The 12,597-nt window shown below is 39.8% G+C and overlaps 1 protein-coding gene across 2 annotated transcripts in view; it reads right to left on the reverse strand.

Moving 5' to 3' along the window:
- The window catches only part of CABCOCO1 (ciliary associated calcium binding coiled-coil 1), a 32,621-nt gene extending 22,017 nt beyond the window's left edge, over positions 1–10,604 (reverse strand). For both annotated transcript variants that reach the window (XM_078593246.1, XM_078593247.1), the window contains exons 1-5: positions 10,454–10,604; positions 9,306–9,415; positions 7,565–7,734; positions 5,365–5,491; positions 5,039–5,111 (exon numbers count right to left, since the gene is read on the reverse strand). In XM_078593246.1, coding sequence (XP_078449372.1) covers positions 5,039–5,111; positions 5,365–5,491; positions 7,565–7,734; positions 9,306–9,415; positions 10,454–10,456 — 483 coding nt within the window. In that variant the 5' untranslated portion in view covers positions 10,457–10,604. The remainder of the gene's footprint in view (positions 1–5,038; positions 5,112–5,364; positions 5,492–7,564; positions 7,735–9,305; positions 9,416–10,453) is intronic.
- Positions 10,605–12,597: the final 1,993 nt, after the last annotated feature.

The following is a 12,597-nucleotide window of genomic DNA, read 5'->3' on the forward strand; positions in this document are numbered from 1 at the left end:
AATTGCATCTGGAACGCTACGTGACTGCATCAAGCGAAGGTTATGACAAAGTGATGACAGAGAATGTGATGCGAGAAAGTGATGAGAGAGAATGTGATGAGATAAAGTGATGAGATAGAAGGCTTATTTACGTATCTAAGGTAATTCATAAAAAAAATATATCATTATCCGTACCCCTCGCGAATAACAAGGTAATACTGTATACCCAAAAAAATCAGAGCTGAAAAACGAATACTTAGTTTATTTAGAAATTATAAAGCAAATATATATATACCATTTATAACTAACAATTCGTGTATACTCCAGTCAGTGAAAAGTACCCGTTAAGGTGTGATAGACTGGATCTGTCAAATGATAGTGATATAGAATAACATGGCAAGTCCAATGTTGCTTTGTTGATTTTGAGTGTGACATCTAGTGGAGACCTTGAGGTGTGACTATTGGAGATATTTATGTATTGGCATGTTAAATGTTCAGTCAAACTCTTTATCCAGGGTGATTGTGGGGAAGGGTACTCCAGTTCCAAATATCTGACGTCCCGATCGGGGATTAACTTGTTTATCTGGGGGGGCGTGACCTCGAATAACTCCGGATATTTGGAAGAATTTTCTGAATAACTTCATTTATCCGTGGTTTCCGGCGCCAGATAATTAGAAGTATTTGCCTGGATAACTTCGTTTAACTGTGGTCTGGACCCAGAAAATGTGGATTACCACGCCTTCCGGATATTTAGAAAAGAAGACTGAGTTTGCCCACACCGGATAAACGAATTCCCGGATAATTGGGTCACAGATAAAACAGAGTTTGACTGTTTATTGCAATATTCATGATGTGTTACTCAATCATTTTAATTCGTATGACTTTTAATCAAAAGATATGGATAATAAAGCCTGATGACGATGTGTTTCATGTCAACATGACAGTACTCTACTTGATTAAATTTCAAGTTCCAGTTTGTTTCGTTTCACCAGGATAGAACTCAGAGACCAGGATAGTCTCATTTGCAAGAGTGAATGTCCTACGAATTTGAAATATCCTAGCCCAATGTACTACAGTATATGACACCAATGTTCTATGTGGGTATGCATGAGCGATGAATGAATATTTTAATGACTTGTGTTTAATTGCAATATCTCGATTCTTAACTTTCTAACCATTTTCCTTCAACCACACATCCATGCTGTTGAATCGCAAACCCCTGTTCAAGTGCAAGCTCAATATTTTCCTTTTATTATTTTACCTGACTGCCTTTCTAGCGCTATATCATATGACCCACTGTTCTATAAAGTGTGTTGCGATGTGGTTGCATTTAAATGCTATGCAACATCCAAATGGTTATTGTATTGTAGCAGTGTTCAGCATGCCTGCACAGACTTGTACACTTGAAACCGACTACGGAATGTGATTTTAGTCGTATGGTAAAGAGTAGATGCACATGTGTCAGATATTAAAAAAAAAACCCTGGAGCATAACAACTTTGTCAATGCACACAGAACGGTTCAAGTCCGCACACTTAGCAGCGTAATCGCATCATTTTCCATAGAGAACTAAAAATTGTTAATTAAAAATTACAGTACAACCATACATGGTTATTTAGAATTGGCTGCATATATTGCAAAACTGATGTATGGATCGCTTCTACGACCGAATAAACATTTTACCTTTTTAGAACGATAATAAGAATCCAGGTGGTCAAATGTTAATGTTAGCTTTTCAAAATGATGCGTGAAAAACAGGGCAACAAAATGAACTGCAGTACAGTGTAGCACGTTACGGACGTCATGTATTAATAACTGGCCTTATTTATTAACCGAGGGAAACGAAAGCTGGAGTATAAATTACAATTGGGAAAATCTTCAACGCCATTAGGTGCACCGACTCCACCTGCCGTTGAAGCTGCGATCATCACTCGTCAACCATTATAGTACACGGAAACAACTTTTTAAAAAAATGTTCACCGTGTAATCTTTACAGTTGTAATTTACGCGAGTAAGAAACACCAGCAGTATTTAAAGTCTGCATCAGAACCAACTGAGAAACAAGCATATCTCAAAATCGCCACTGGAGCAGAGGTGCACAGCAGAGGCGTTGAATTGTTGAACCTACGTTGTGCAAATCGGCTACGTGGAAAGCACACTTTAAAATTCGACCGTAGGAATTAATTCCTTCACTTAGAAGCGGGTGATATCTCGTTCTGATCAAATACGTCCTCTGTATGGGAGATGTGGGTACCATCTTGAGTATACAGGAGCCAAACACCTAAATTTGTGTTCATTCACCACAATGACAGGAGGCAGATTAGCACGGCTGGATACGTATGGTGCGAAAGAAATTCAACGTACATGCGAGCGCCACATTTTAGCTCCACTGACTAATTACAAAATACACCATTCAACACTCTAATATACTCTTACAAATGTTCATGAAGTCACCCTCAAACTTTACAAGTTTTTCAACATGGTCGGTTGGTTTCCTTTCAATCTGAAATGTAAACAGGTCTAATGTGACTTCGACATACAGTACCTGCTTTTCCAGTTTTAGCCAAATATGGATTTGCATAGATTTTGAGCAAACAAATTGTACAAATGGTATTGCAGGATACGTCAATACTTTACAAAGCTTATGCAACATCGAAGTGCCATTGCCAAAGCTATGGAAACTTTGGTGAAATTACATTTATTAAAATACAAAATACTGTTATCATCAACATGGATAAATGTATTAAATAGGTTTAACTTGTAACCTTCTAACATGCTGTACAATAATTTAATAAGAAACATATCCAAATGGACCATACTATTGAACATGAGAACGCCTGTTTAAAATCAGCTGGCAGTATAAAACAGAACCGAACGTGGTGCCAATTACAACATAACATAAAAAAAACTGTGACCAGCCGCTGCAATGTATACGTGCTAAAGGTCCAAAAAAACAACACAAGTAAAATATATCATGGAATAAACGAGATCAGTTGGAGGAAGAAAGCTCAGAGTTTATGTTGGACTGTTCGTATTATATAAACAGCCATACGCACATGCTCTGTTTCGTATATTAAATTCAACACAGGCTTATTAGTCTGATGCGTGGTCTTCTTGTGCTGACATCTGGACAATAATTCAACCACTGAAAACCTAGCCGATCTAAAAGAATTTCCATAAACACTACCACCATTCACCATCACTGTAGTTTCTGCTCCCCAGCCCTCTCCCCCTCCGTTCCCCCCCCCACGTGAATTTTGAGCGCACACATTCATCGCTATACTATGTACTGTAATGTTATCCCCATGCTATGAAATGTACGATGATATTTCCTTAATGTGGCAGTTTTAGTTTTCAACCACGCACGGCTATACTTACTGCACATTCAACGTTTTTCCCTGGTATACAGGCTACTTTTTTACGATAAGCACAGGGTCATATAAGGCGGTAGTCATCTTACGGCAAATGCTTATTGTCGCATTTGAAAAATGTGTTATCTTTAATATGGTTAGGTGATGGGGGTTGACCGCATGTGGTGAAGCAATGTGTGGGTTTACTCCTGTCTTATCAAAGACGCCTGTGGCACGCGTGGAATAGCAGCGCAAATACATTACTCTCCAGAGCAGTGGTGCCCAACTTTTGTTCATCACGTTCCCCAAAATGTTCTTCATTGAAAGGCCCGCGGGTCACTGGCGCCCCCCCCGGACAACACACAAAAGTGAAAACAACACCGCCCCCCACCACCCATCATCATCGTGCTGCTGTCAAACCCGAAAAGCGGTTCAAATGTGCTGTCTTATCGGCGAGAATGAAGAACACTGCGATACTACTCCCTTACCAGCACTCTCAACTGTCCGTGTACCTCTCTCTACCAGCATATAGAGTAGACGTAATATTTGAACAAGACAGATTTTTGTTTTCTGTACACGTTATCAACATAATGCATTTAGCCTTTCATTTAACAACGTATCTAAATATTTACAACTTAATATGTATACTTATAGAGAATCATTGCCTTACAGTTGAAACTGAGTCACGATTACCACAAAGCGTAGGAGCAAGTTCATAGTTGGATGAAGTAAAACAGTGTGTAACAACGATTTCCCCCTCTCCCCCTTAATGTTATTAAATAATGAGGATGAATGCATCTTCGGGAATTATCAACACTTTGTTTAATAATAATGAAAAGCACCTTAGAATTTGGAAAAAAATAAAATGCAAAGCCCAAATGACCTGAAAAATTAAAAAAATTACGAATGTTTTGTAATAAAAAAAAGTGTAATAAAGTGTGTTGCATAACTAGACAATAGTGGTAGTTGTCCGAGGGTTATAAATGTGACTGTAACTTTGAAATAAAAACCAAGAGTAAAGCTTGTGGACATTATTACACAAGCAAGGATACTTATATAAGAAAAAGGACAATAATTATTATTATTCATTCACCACCATTGCTGAATGACATGCCATATTTATACCCACGTGTGAGGCAGTGTGCATTTGTGTCTGTTTATATTACCCAAATGCCAACGTAAGGTGCATTTTCAAGATAATTCTGTTGTGGAAAAGCACATCCTAGCAACATAAGTTTGGTTCGTGGTGACGTTCACGTTTCTGTATGAAAAATTCACAAATAAGAGGAGTTTTCGTGCCATTTTGTGCACACAGAAAATATGTCACGGTAAATATGTGAGAGAAAAAAAAGAATATTTTTAAAAAATAAGATCATAACCCTGGAACATGGCAATCAATCAAATTAAAATTACCGGGGGAAAAACGTCACAAAAGTTCAATGTGAGCACGTCAGAATCAGAATATTTATTTGTACTGCAGGAGGAATCCGATGAGCTATAAAGCTCTTTTTCACAGTTGTCCAGTAGGTTTCACAAATGTTGGCATGTGGGTGATATTACGATTACACGTATGTACAACAGTAATAACACAGTCCTGAACGCCTGTTTCAGCATTCAACAAACTCAGAAGGAAGAGACAAACACTAAAGTAGACAATGGTTAACGATGAGAAAAACAACAGCAATAATGGTTTTCTGCCATCGTACTCACTTGCGAGTCAATGAAAACCACATCTTGTGGCTGTGTGAAGACAAATTCATAGAGTCTGTAGTGCTGGAAAAGACTTGTCACACAGTAGCACACAATGAATATTTGTATTTGCAAGTGGGCAGCAAATGCTATGAACAGAAAAAAATGCATTATTCACTCCACAGTATTCTGTAACAAATCACCACGAATAGGGAGAATATTGGCCAAAAGTGTTTAATGTATGTTTTTGCGTATGTGTAAACATATTATATAAATGAAGGCAACAATCAATATTATATGTAATTACGTAAACAATGTTGGATTGTTCATGCAAAAAAACAATGTACCTGGTGGTTAGGTAACCGAGAACGAGCTTTCCTTGCTCCAGGCTGAGACACGCCAAGTCATCACAGCCAACTCCCACCAGCTGCAGTGAACAAGCCTTCAAATTTTCCACGAGCTTCATTCGCCTCTCTGCAATGAGACATCCTCTCCTGTTTAAAAATGTTTAAAACTTCCAAAGTAAATAACATACACACTGCACGCAATGTACATATTGGGGTGTGGTGCGTTGGGTGTTCCGACTGCTCACATCACATTATTTTCGTCACAATTAGCTTGTGGCTTATGACATCAATCTTTTGTTTGAACTGCACAAACAAAGCCACAGTGTGTTTTAATGTCAGATGACCGGATGATCATTATGATGAACATCATTAGTTGGAAATTACACTTGTGAGCATCAAATTACCATAGCGACTACAACCAGTCATGCTGCATTAACATTGCAGCGACGCTACACACTTCTGTGACCATATACAGGACAACAATTGTAGCCAAATATGAGGTGTCACCACAAGTATTCTAAATTCCGTCAAATCACTGTTAGTATTTTTTTAAATCAAATTTTGACACTACAGCATCACACACAAAATAAAAATGTGTGTCTGTTAAAATTTGATAGACATGAGCAATGAAATGTTTTTCTTTTCTTATTTTGTTCTTGTTATTTTTGTTGCGAAGGCAAACAAATACAACAGCAAACAAGGGAGTACATTGTGTACAGCCTTGTCACTCTGTCCAGATTCTTCTGAACTCGACAACGCAGGTTATTTTCGGAAGGTAGAATGCATAATAGTTTTAGTGAAAAAATGCCTATACTGAATGCTTAACGTATTTTGAGTGGAAATAACAGGCTGTTAAACACATCCCACTAAATGGCAGCATCATATGATGTTTGAACATTTGGCATTAATTAATATATGACACATGTATGCAATTACCTTAAAGAACCCAACATTTTTTAAATCATGTTGTATGCGATGGGATCACGTACAGACAGCCCCCGGGTTATGGAAGGGTTAACTTCCCGAGAACAATCCGTAACCCGACTTTTCCGTATGTCGAAAACTGAACAATTTTCCCCCAAAATCAAGATAAATTCCCACTTATTACAGTGAATTTGGCTGTAACGGTTCCACCTGAAGACGGAAGCTTGTGTTGCCTCCGAAACGTCGTGATTTAATTTAGTTGTTTTTTCATTTATTTATTTTTAACTACGTGACTTTACCGAAAAAACCAAAGTATGAATCCTTGCAGTCACGAAAACTTCAAATCTAGAATTAATATAAATTCCATTTACCTTAATCCTAGTCAAGCTCGAGTGAGGTGTACGGCTGCCGGCCTTACGCCTCGCTCCACATACTTCATCTGCAACCTCACCGTGCTGCACTACTTGGGCTTATGTAACTAACGCAAACATTTCCGCGTAATGCATTTTTTTGACATGATTTATGGAAGCATTTCCATAAGGTCGGATTTTTGTAAGTCGGGTCTTCCGCAACCCGGGGACTGTCTGTATATTGTCTCTTGAACTGAATCACGACCCTGAATCGTGACAATTCATAAAATCGTTGGGTGAATTGTTATATCCCTAGCATCTGCTAGAGAAGACAGTGACTAACTCAATGAGCCACGTCTATTCTAATGAGTCTGAAAGGCAAAAAATCTGAAAGTTGGTGCGATTGCAATCCGCCAAAGCTTATGACGAGAGATTCAGCATATAGTAATCATTCTACCACACTGTTGTGTGAAACCAAATACTTCCATCTGCAGCCACGATAATTTACATTTGAATTGTGATGTGAATGTATTTATTTTGGCTCCCCTACAAAACACTTCAAGATGTTATGAAAATCTACAGTGCTGAAAGCAATGGCATGTGGGCATTTGAAGGAGTCAAGGTGTTAATGCAATAATTATGAAAGCCTGTGACCAAGCCAAGACCATCAACACTCACTCCACCTGAGAAGCTGGTTCATATTAAGGCAAGTAATACAAGTTCACCGAGGGAAGCTCTGCAGTGTTGCCAGATACCCGAGTTATTTGGTATGCTGCATAAATGCAGCTCATGTCCAGGTAATTATATCGTAGGGCCATGAAATGTATGGCAGCTTGGGGAGGCCTTCATGCCACAGTGGATAAAACATAGCTGCTGCTGCTGATGAGATCAACGAGTGGACATAGTTCTACCATACCCCTCTTCACCTTCTATGTTCTGCAGCAGAGTGTGCAAGAGGGTGACAACGTAGAGGATCTGCTGCGATGAGAATCCGTGTTCACGAGCCCAGCGATAGGCCGACACGTACACATCCAGCAATGCCGCCTCGCGCAGGGACGTCTTGTGCTCACACAGGTGCAGCATCTCCACCAGATGCCTGCAGAGTTTCTCAGTTCAATAAATGCAAATCACGATAACTTCTTTGTGACACATATTTTATTAGTTTTACTTTTAGCTAATCTCGGGACTGTTTTTCAGGAGAGTCCTGCATTGTTTGGCATGTTATCCGATGTTTTGCTCCAAATGCTGGGAGCTTCTTCAGGAACTGGATTTGAATTCAACCGGAAAACACATCAGAGCTATGCAGCACAATTGCAAGAAACCTACGCAGTAGCAAAACTGGAACGCATCGAGGAGAACTAACACATCGAGGAGGAAACGATGCTCATCATCTGCATGAATAGGTCGGTCAATAAGTGGCTTTGTCTTTTACAGGTCATCTCATTGCCCTGCCATTGGAAATATCATGAGCTTTAAAGTGCTATAGTTATTAACATGTCACGACACATAAGGGGGGGAAATGCATTTCAAGCCAATACAAAACATCGACCCGGCCATGCAGTGGCATTCATATAAAATTTTAACAATTACAACTTGAGATCTAGTGGTGGCATTGGTGGATCACACTGATATGGACACATGGGTTCTCTGTTGAATCACAAATGTCATCATACCTTCCTAAGGGTTACTCAATGTATTTAGGGGATTTTTCCAAACATTCTCGTTTCCTTTAAATCTGGCCAAACATGTCAAAGCAAAACCCTCTCTTACAAATACATCATAAAGTACCGTATGTACACGCATTGTATTCTTCCAATGGAGCAATTAATGTAGTGGAAAGGCACATTTTCATTAACACATGGCATAAAAGCAAACTGATGCAAGTCTCTATTATTTAAAAAAAAGTGGAAGAATTTGCCCATGCACCAATGTATGAAGTGGGCCTCATATAGTTGCAAACAAAATCATGCTATGAAAATATATGCATTGTTTTTTAAACTGATTGGTCCACACCAGATACAGCTTTAATTAGAGCCGAGTCTCAAACGGTGTTAGACCAGAGGATGCCAAAAGGCGAACAGCAAAATGTTTCTGTTTGGTGTTTTAACATCTTAACACCTGTTTTATTGCCCCGAGCTCTCAATGTCCTCATAGTGGCATTGTCTTTGTGCTTTTCGACTTTTGGCGTCCTCTGGTCTAACACTGTTTGAGACAAGGCTCTAAATAAAGCTGTCTCTGGTGTGAACCAATCAGTTTCAAATACAATACATATATTACCATAGCATGTTTTTCTTTTGGTTAATGCAGACATGATTCCTTGCAAAAGGTTTCTGTTTGGTGTTTTAACATCTTAACACCTATACTCTTTGGTTTTTTCGGTAAAGTCACGTAGGAAAAAAAAAATTCAATTAAATCACGTTTTGGAGACAACACAAGCTTCCGTCTTCAGGTGGAACCGTCAAAGCAAAATTTTTGCTGTGACGTCGTGATTTAATTTAATTTATTTACTTTTTTTACCTACGTGACTTTACCGAAAAAACCAAAGAGTATGGACCCTTGCAGTCACGAAAACTTCAAATCTAGATCTTAACACCTGTTTTATTGCCAGAAAGGGTCAAAATATTCTTATATTATACTGAAATAGTTGACAAAAGCGTGGCTGCTTACGTCTGCACCTCCTCCAGAGTGAGTGTGGCAAGGGACTCCACTTGAGAAACTGAGAGGACAATCTCTGTCTTGGATAAGTCCTTTTTCTCGGTCACAACTGCGTCGTCGTTCTGCACTCACAACGAAGCCAGATATATTCCATTCAAAAACACATGAGATTGTGTAAACTTCGTTTATTTGATGTTAAGATAGCCTCGTGGTCAGTGTGCTAACCAATGAGCTACTGTTCCCAGGGTTCATTCCAACTCAATAAAGGGGAATTAACAAGGTTATTCAACTGCTACAAATTGCAGAATAAAGGCCCTGTGAATTGATGATTATTATAAGAGAATACCATTGTGTGCGGCTTTGGTATGCGAAAATTTGTATAGTGTGAAAAAGAACCGCAACAAAGCTTAAGTATAAAATGACAATATATATTTTTTATCAGTTATAAAGAGAACAATCGATTCTATTCAAAATGTATTAGATGTTAAAATACTAATTTTGCTGTTTTTTCAACTTTTGTTGCAAAACCAGCTAAAAAAACGAGTCATTCTATATTGCTAAGTTAATGAAAACTGATATATCCACAGGGAAAATGTATAAAAATATAATTTAAACCGCTGTATACAGATGATATAAGTGCAACTAAACAGTTATATTTTGAAAGGAAATGCGATAAGGCTGGTACACCGCTGAAACAAAGTAAAACATAATGAGACGTTAAAATATCGCTGTTAGTAGACTCATGGTACAGCCCTCATTCATCCACTGCTGGGCTGGTTGACAACCCACAGCCGTGCGGGTCTTGGGGCTTATTTGACCATACTTCACCACTCTGGTCAGTGAATGTTGAAGGCGCGGGAGCATAGAAGTACAGCCCAGCAATGGATGTCTGCACTGTCCTCTGGTGGTCCAGTACTCTTATTACACTATCCATGGCATCGTGCACCACACTACATTCATGTTTATACAACACACATAATACGATACAACTTATAAAATGCAGTGACCGGAATATATATAAAATATACAGGACAGTAATCTCAATACCACACGACACGATAACGTATTGACGCCGGGTGAAATTCACAACAGGCACACACACGATACATATTTTAATCAGGCTAAATGTTGGTTTAAAACGTCTTAACGGTAGCGATTACCATCGTCGCAAACTGTTAAAAGGCTGTATTTGTTTAAAAACAAAAATAACAATTTATTTAGCTTCAAGGTAACGCGGACATTTAAATGTCCACTCGGCAATCGCCGCGTTCTGTCGGCGGTTGCGCGGGGTCCGCTACGGCGCTGGTGATTGGCTGGCGGGAGCCACGCCCCACATGAAACGCCGTCTCCTATTGGCTAGACGGCGGGGATTTCTCAACGCCCAATCACAGCGCCGCGTGGCGAGAGGAAGGGGTTGCCGTCTCTACCACGCAACAGTCGCCTAGCAACTCACGCGACGGTCGCCTAGCAACTCACGCGACGGTCGCCCAGCAACCTCATGCGACGGTCGCCCAGCAACTCACGCGACGGTCGCCTAGCAACTCACGAGACGGTCGTCTAGCAACTCACGCGACGGTCGCCACGGCGACGGCGGGTCACGTGCCCAGAACACGTGTCACGGCATTGAAGCAATTCCTGCTTATTGTTCAAACAACCCAAAAAAACACTTCAATAATTATATTCTTGGTTCTTTCGGTAAAGTCACGTAGAAGGGAAATAATAAAATAATAAAAACATTAAAAATATTCTCACGACGTTTCGACTGCAACGAACCAAGAATATGAATCCCTGCAGTCACGAAAGCTTTAAATCAAAACTTCAACAATTATTTAAGTGTTTTTTCTCTCACTTTCACATCGATATAATACGGCAGCATCTGGTTTTAAGCAAGAAAAACTCTGGACTGGCGTTTGACCTTCTGGGTCTCATCAGCAGTGTCAGACTGGTAATCCGGCAGCAAATGTTTAATAACTCTCCTTCTGATGACCTGGACATCTGTGAAAAAGAGCTTTATGGCTCATCGGATTCCTCCAGTATAAATACATATTCTGATTCTGATGATGAGACGCCTCCAAAAAGCCAAACACCAGTCCACAGTTTGTTTGCTTGCTGAGTTACCACCAAAAAACATTCTTGGCAGTATTCCATTGAAAATATGGCTGATGGACTAAAACACGTTTTATTTGCGTGGAGAAATGATTTAATTATCTCCCCCCCCATATAATGCTCCGCGTGGTTTTAGTTACATTGCTCCACACCAAACGCGTAATGAGTTTGTGTGTGGTTACTCACACCAACTCGATTGGCAATCAAGTTGAAAGAAAATAATCCGTTTTTAGTTTGGCACCAGTACAGGAATTTAATCATGAAAGCTGAACACGCGATGGACTCCGGCTGTGGAAGAAAATGCAAAGTTCAAATAGCCCTTTGGGGCCGTCCATAAATGACGTCACGCGATTTTGGACGATTTTTGACCACCCCCCCCAGTCACACGGCGTCACAAAAAGTCAGACCCCCCCTCAAATATGACGTCACAAAGCTCTGACCCCCCCTAGGTGCGTGACGTCATTTATGGACGGCCCCTTTGCCACGCATTCTAGGGCCTCCACGTTGGAAGGACTACTCGGCACAGCATAATGGGATGCAAAACAAACATCACCAATTTAAACTACAATCACTTTTGCTGCAACCATGGAGAGCAGTGGCCACACGAAGCCACTAATAGGTGTGTAGTGTACCAAGTACTGCATATCAGCCTGCTATGCTCATGCACGCCAGCAGAGAGCACACGAGGTCTTTGAGTTTCCTTCAGTTCTTTAAAGTGTGAGAGAAATATTTTTCGATTTAAAGCTTTCGTGACTGCAGGGATTCATCTTCTTGGTTCTTTCGGTAAAGTCACGTAGAATGGAAATAATAAAACAATAAAAACATAACATAATACAATAATTCTCACGACGTTTCGGCCACAACGCAAGCAGCCGTCCTCAGGTGTAGAACAGGTCTGTCGAGAAGACAGAGTCTGAATGAGCATTCATGAAGAGTCTGAATGAGCATTCATGAATGAGCATTCAGACTCTGTCTTCTCGACAGACCTGTTATACACCTGAGGACGGCTGCTTGCGTTGTGGCCGAAACGTCGTGAGAATTATTTTATTATGTTTTGTTTTTATTTTTTTATTATTTCCATTCTACGTGACTTTACCGAAAGAACCAAGAAGATGTGAGAGAAATACCTGATCTTATTTGAATAGAAATTGCCCCCTTTTTATTCACTTTACTTGAGTAGCTAAGTGTTTTGCATAAC

This window comes from Lampetra planeri, chromosome 4, assembly GCF_965212315.1.
Source record: "Lampetra planeri chromosome 4, kcLamPlan1.2.h2, whole genome shotgun sequence".
In the NCBI taxonomy this organism is placed as follows: Eukaryota; Metazoa; Chordata; class Hyperoartia; order Petromyzontiformes; family Petromyzontidae; genus Lampetra; species Lampetra planeri.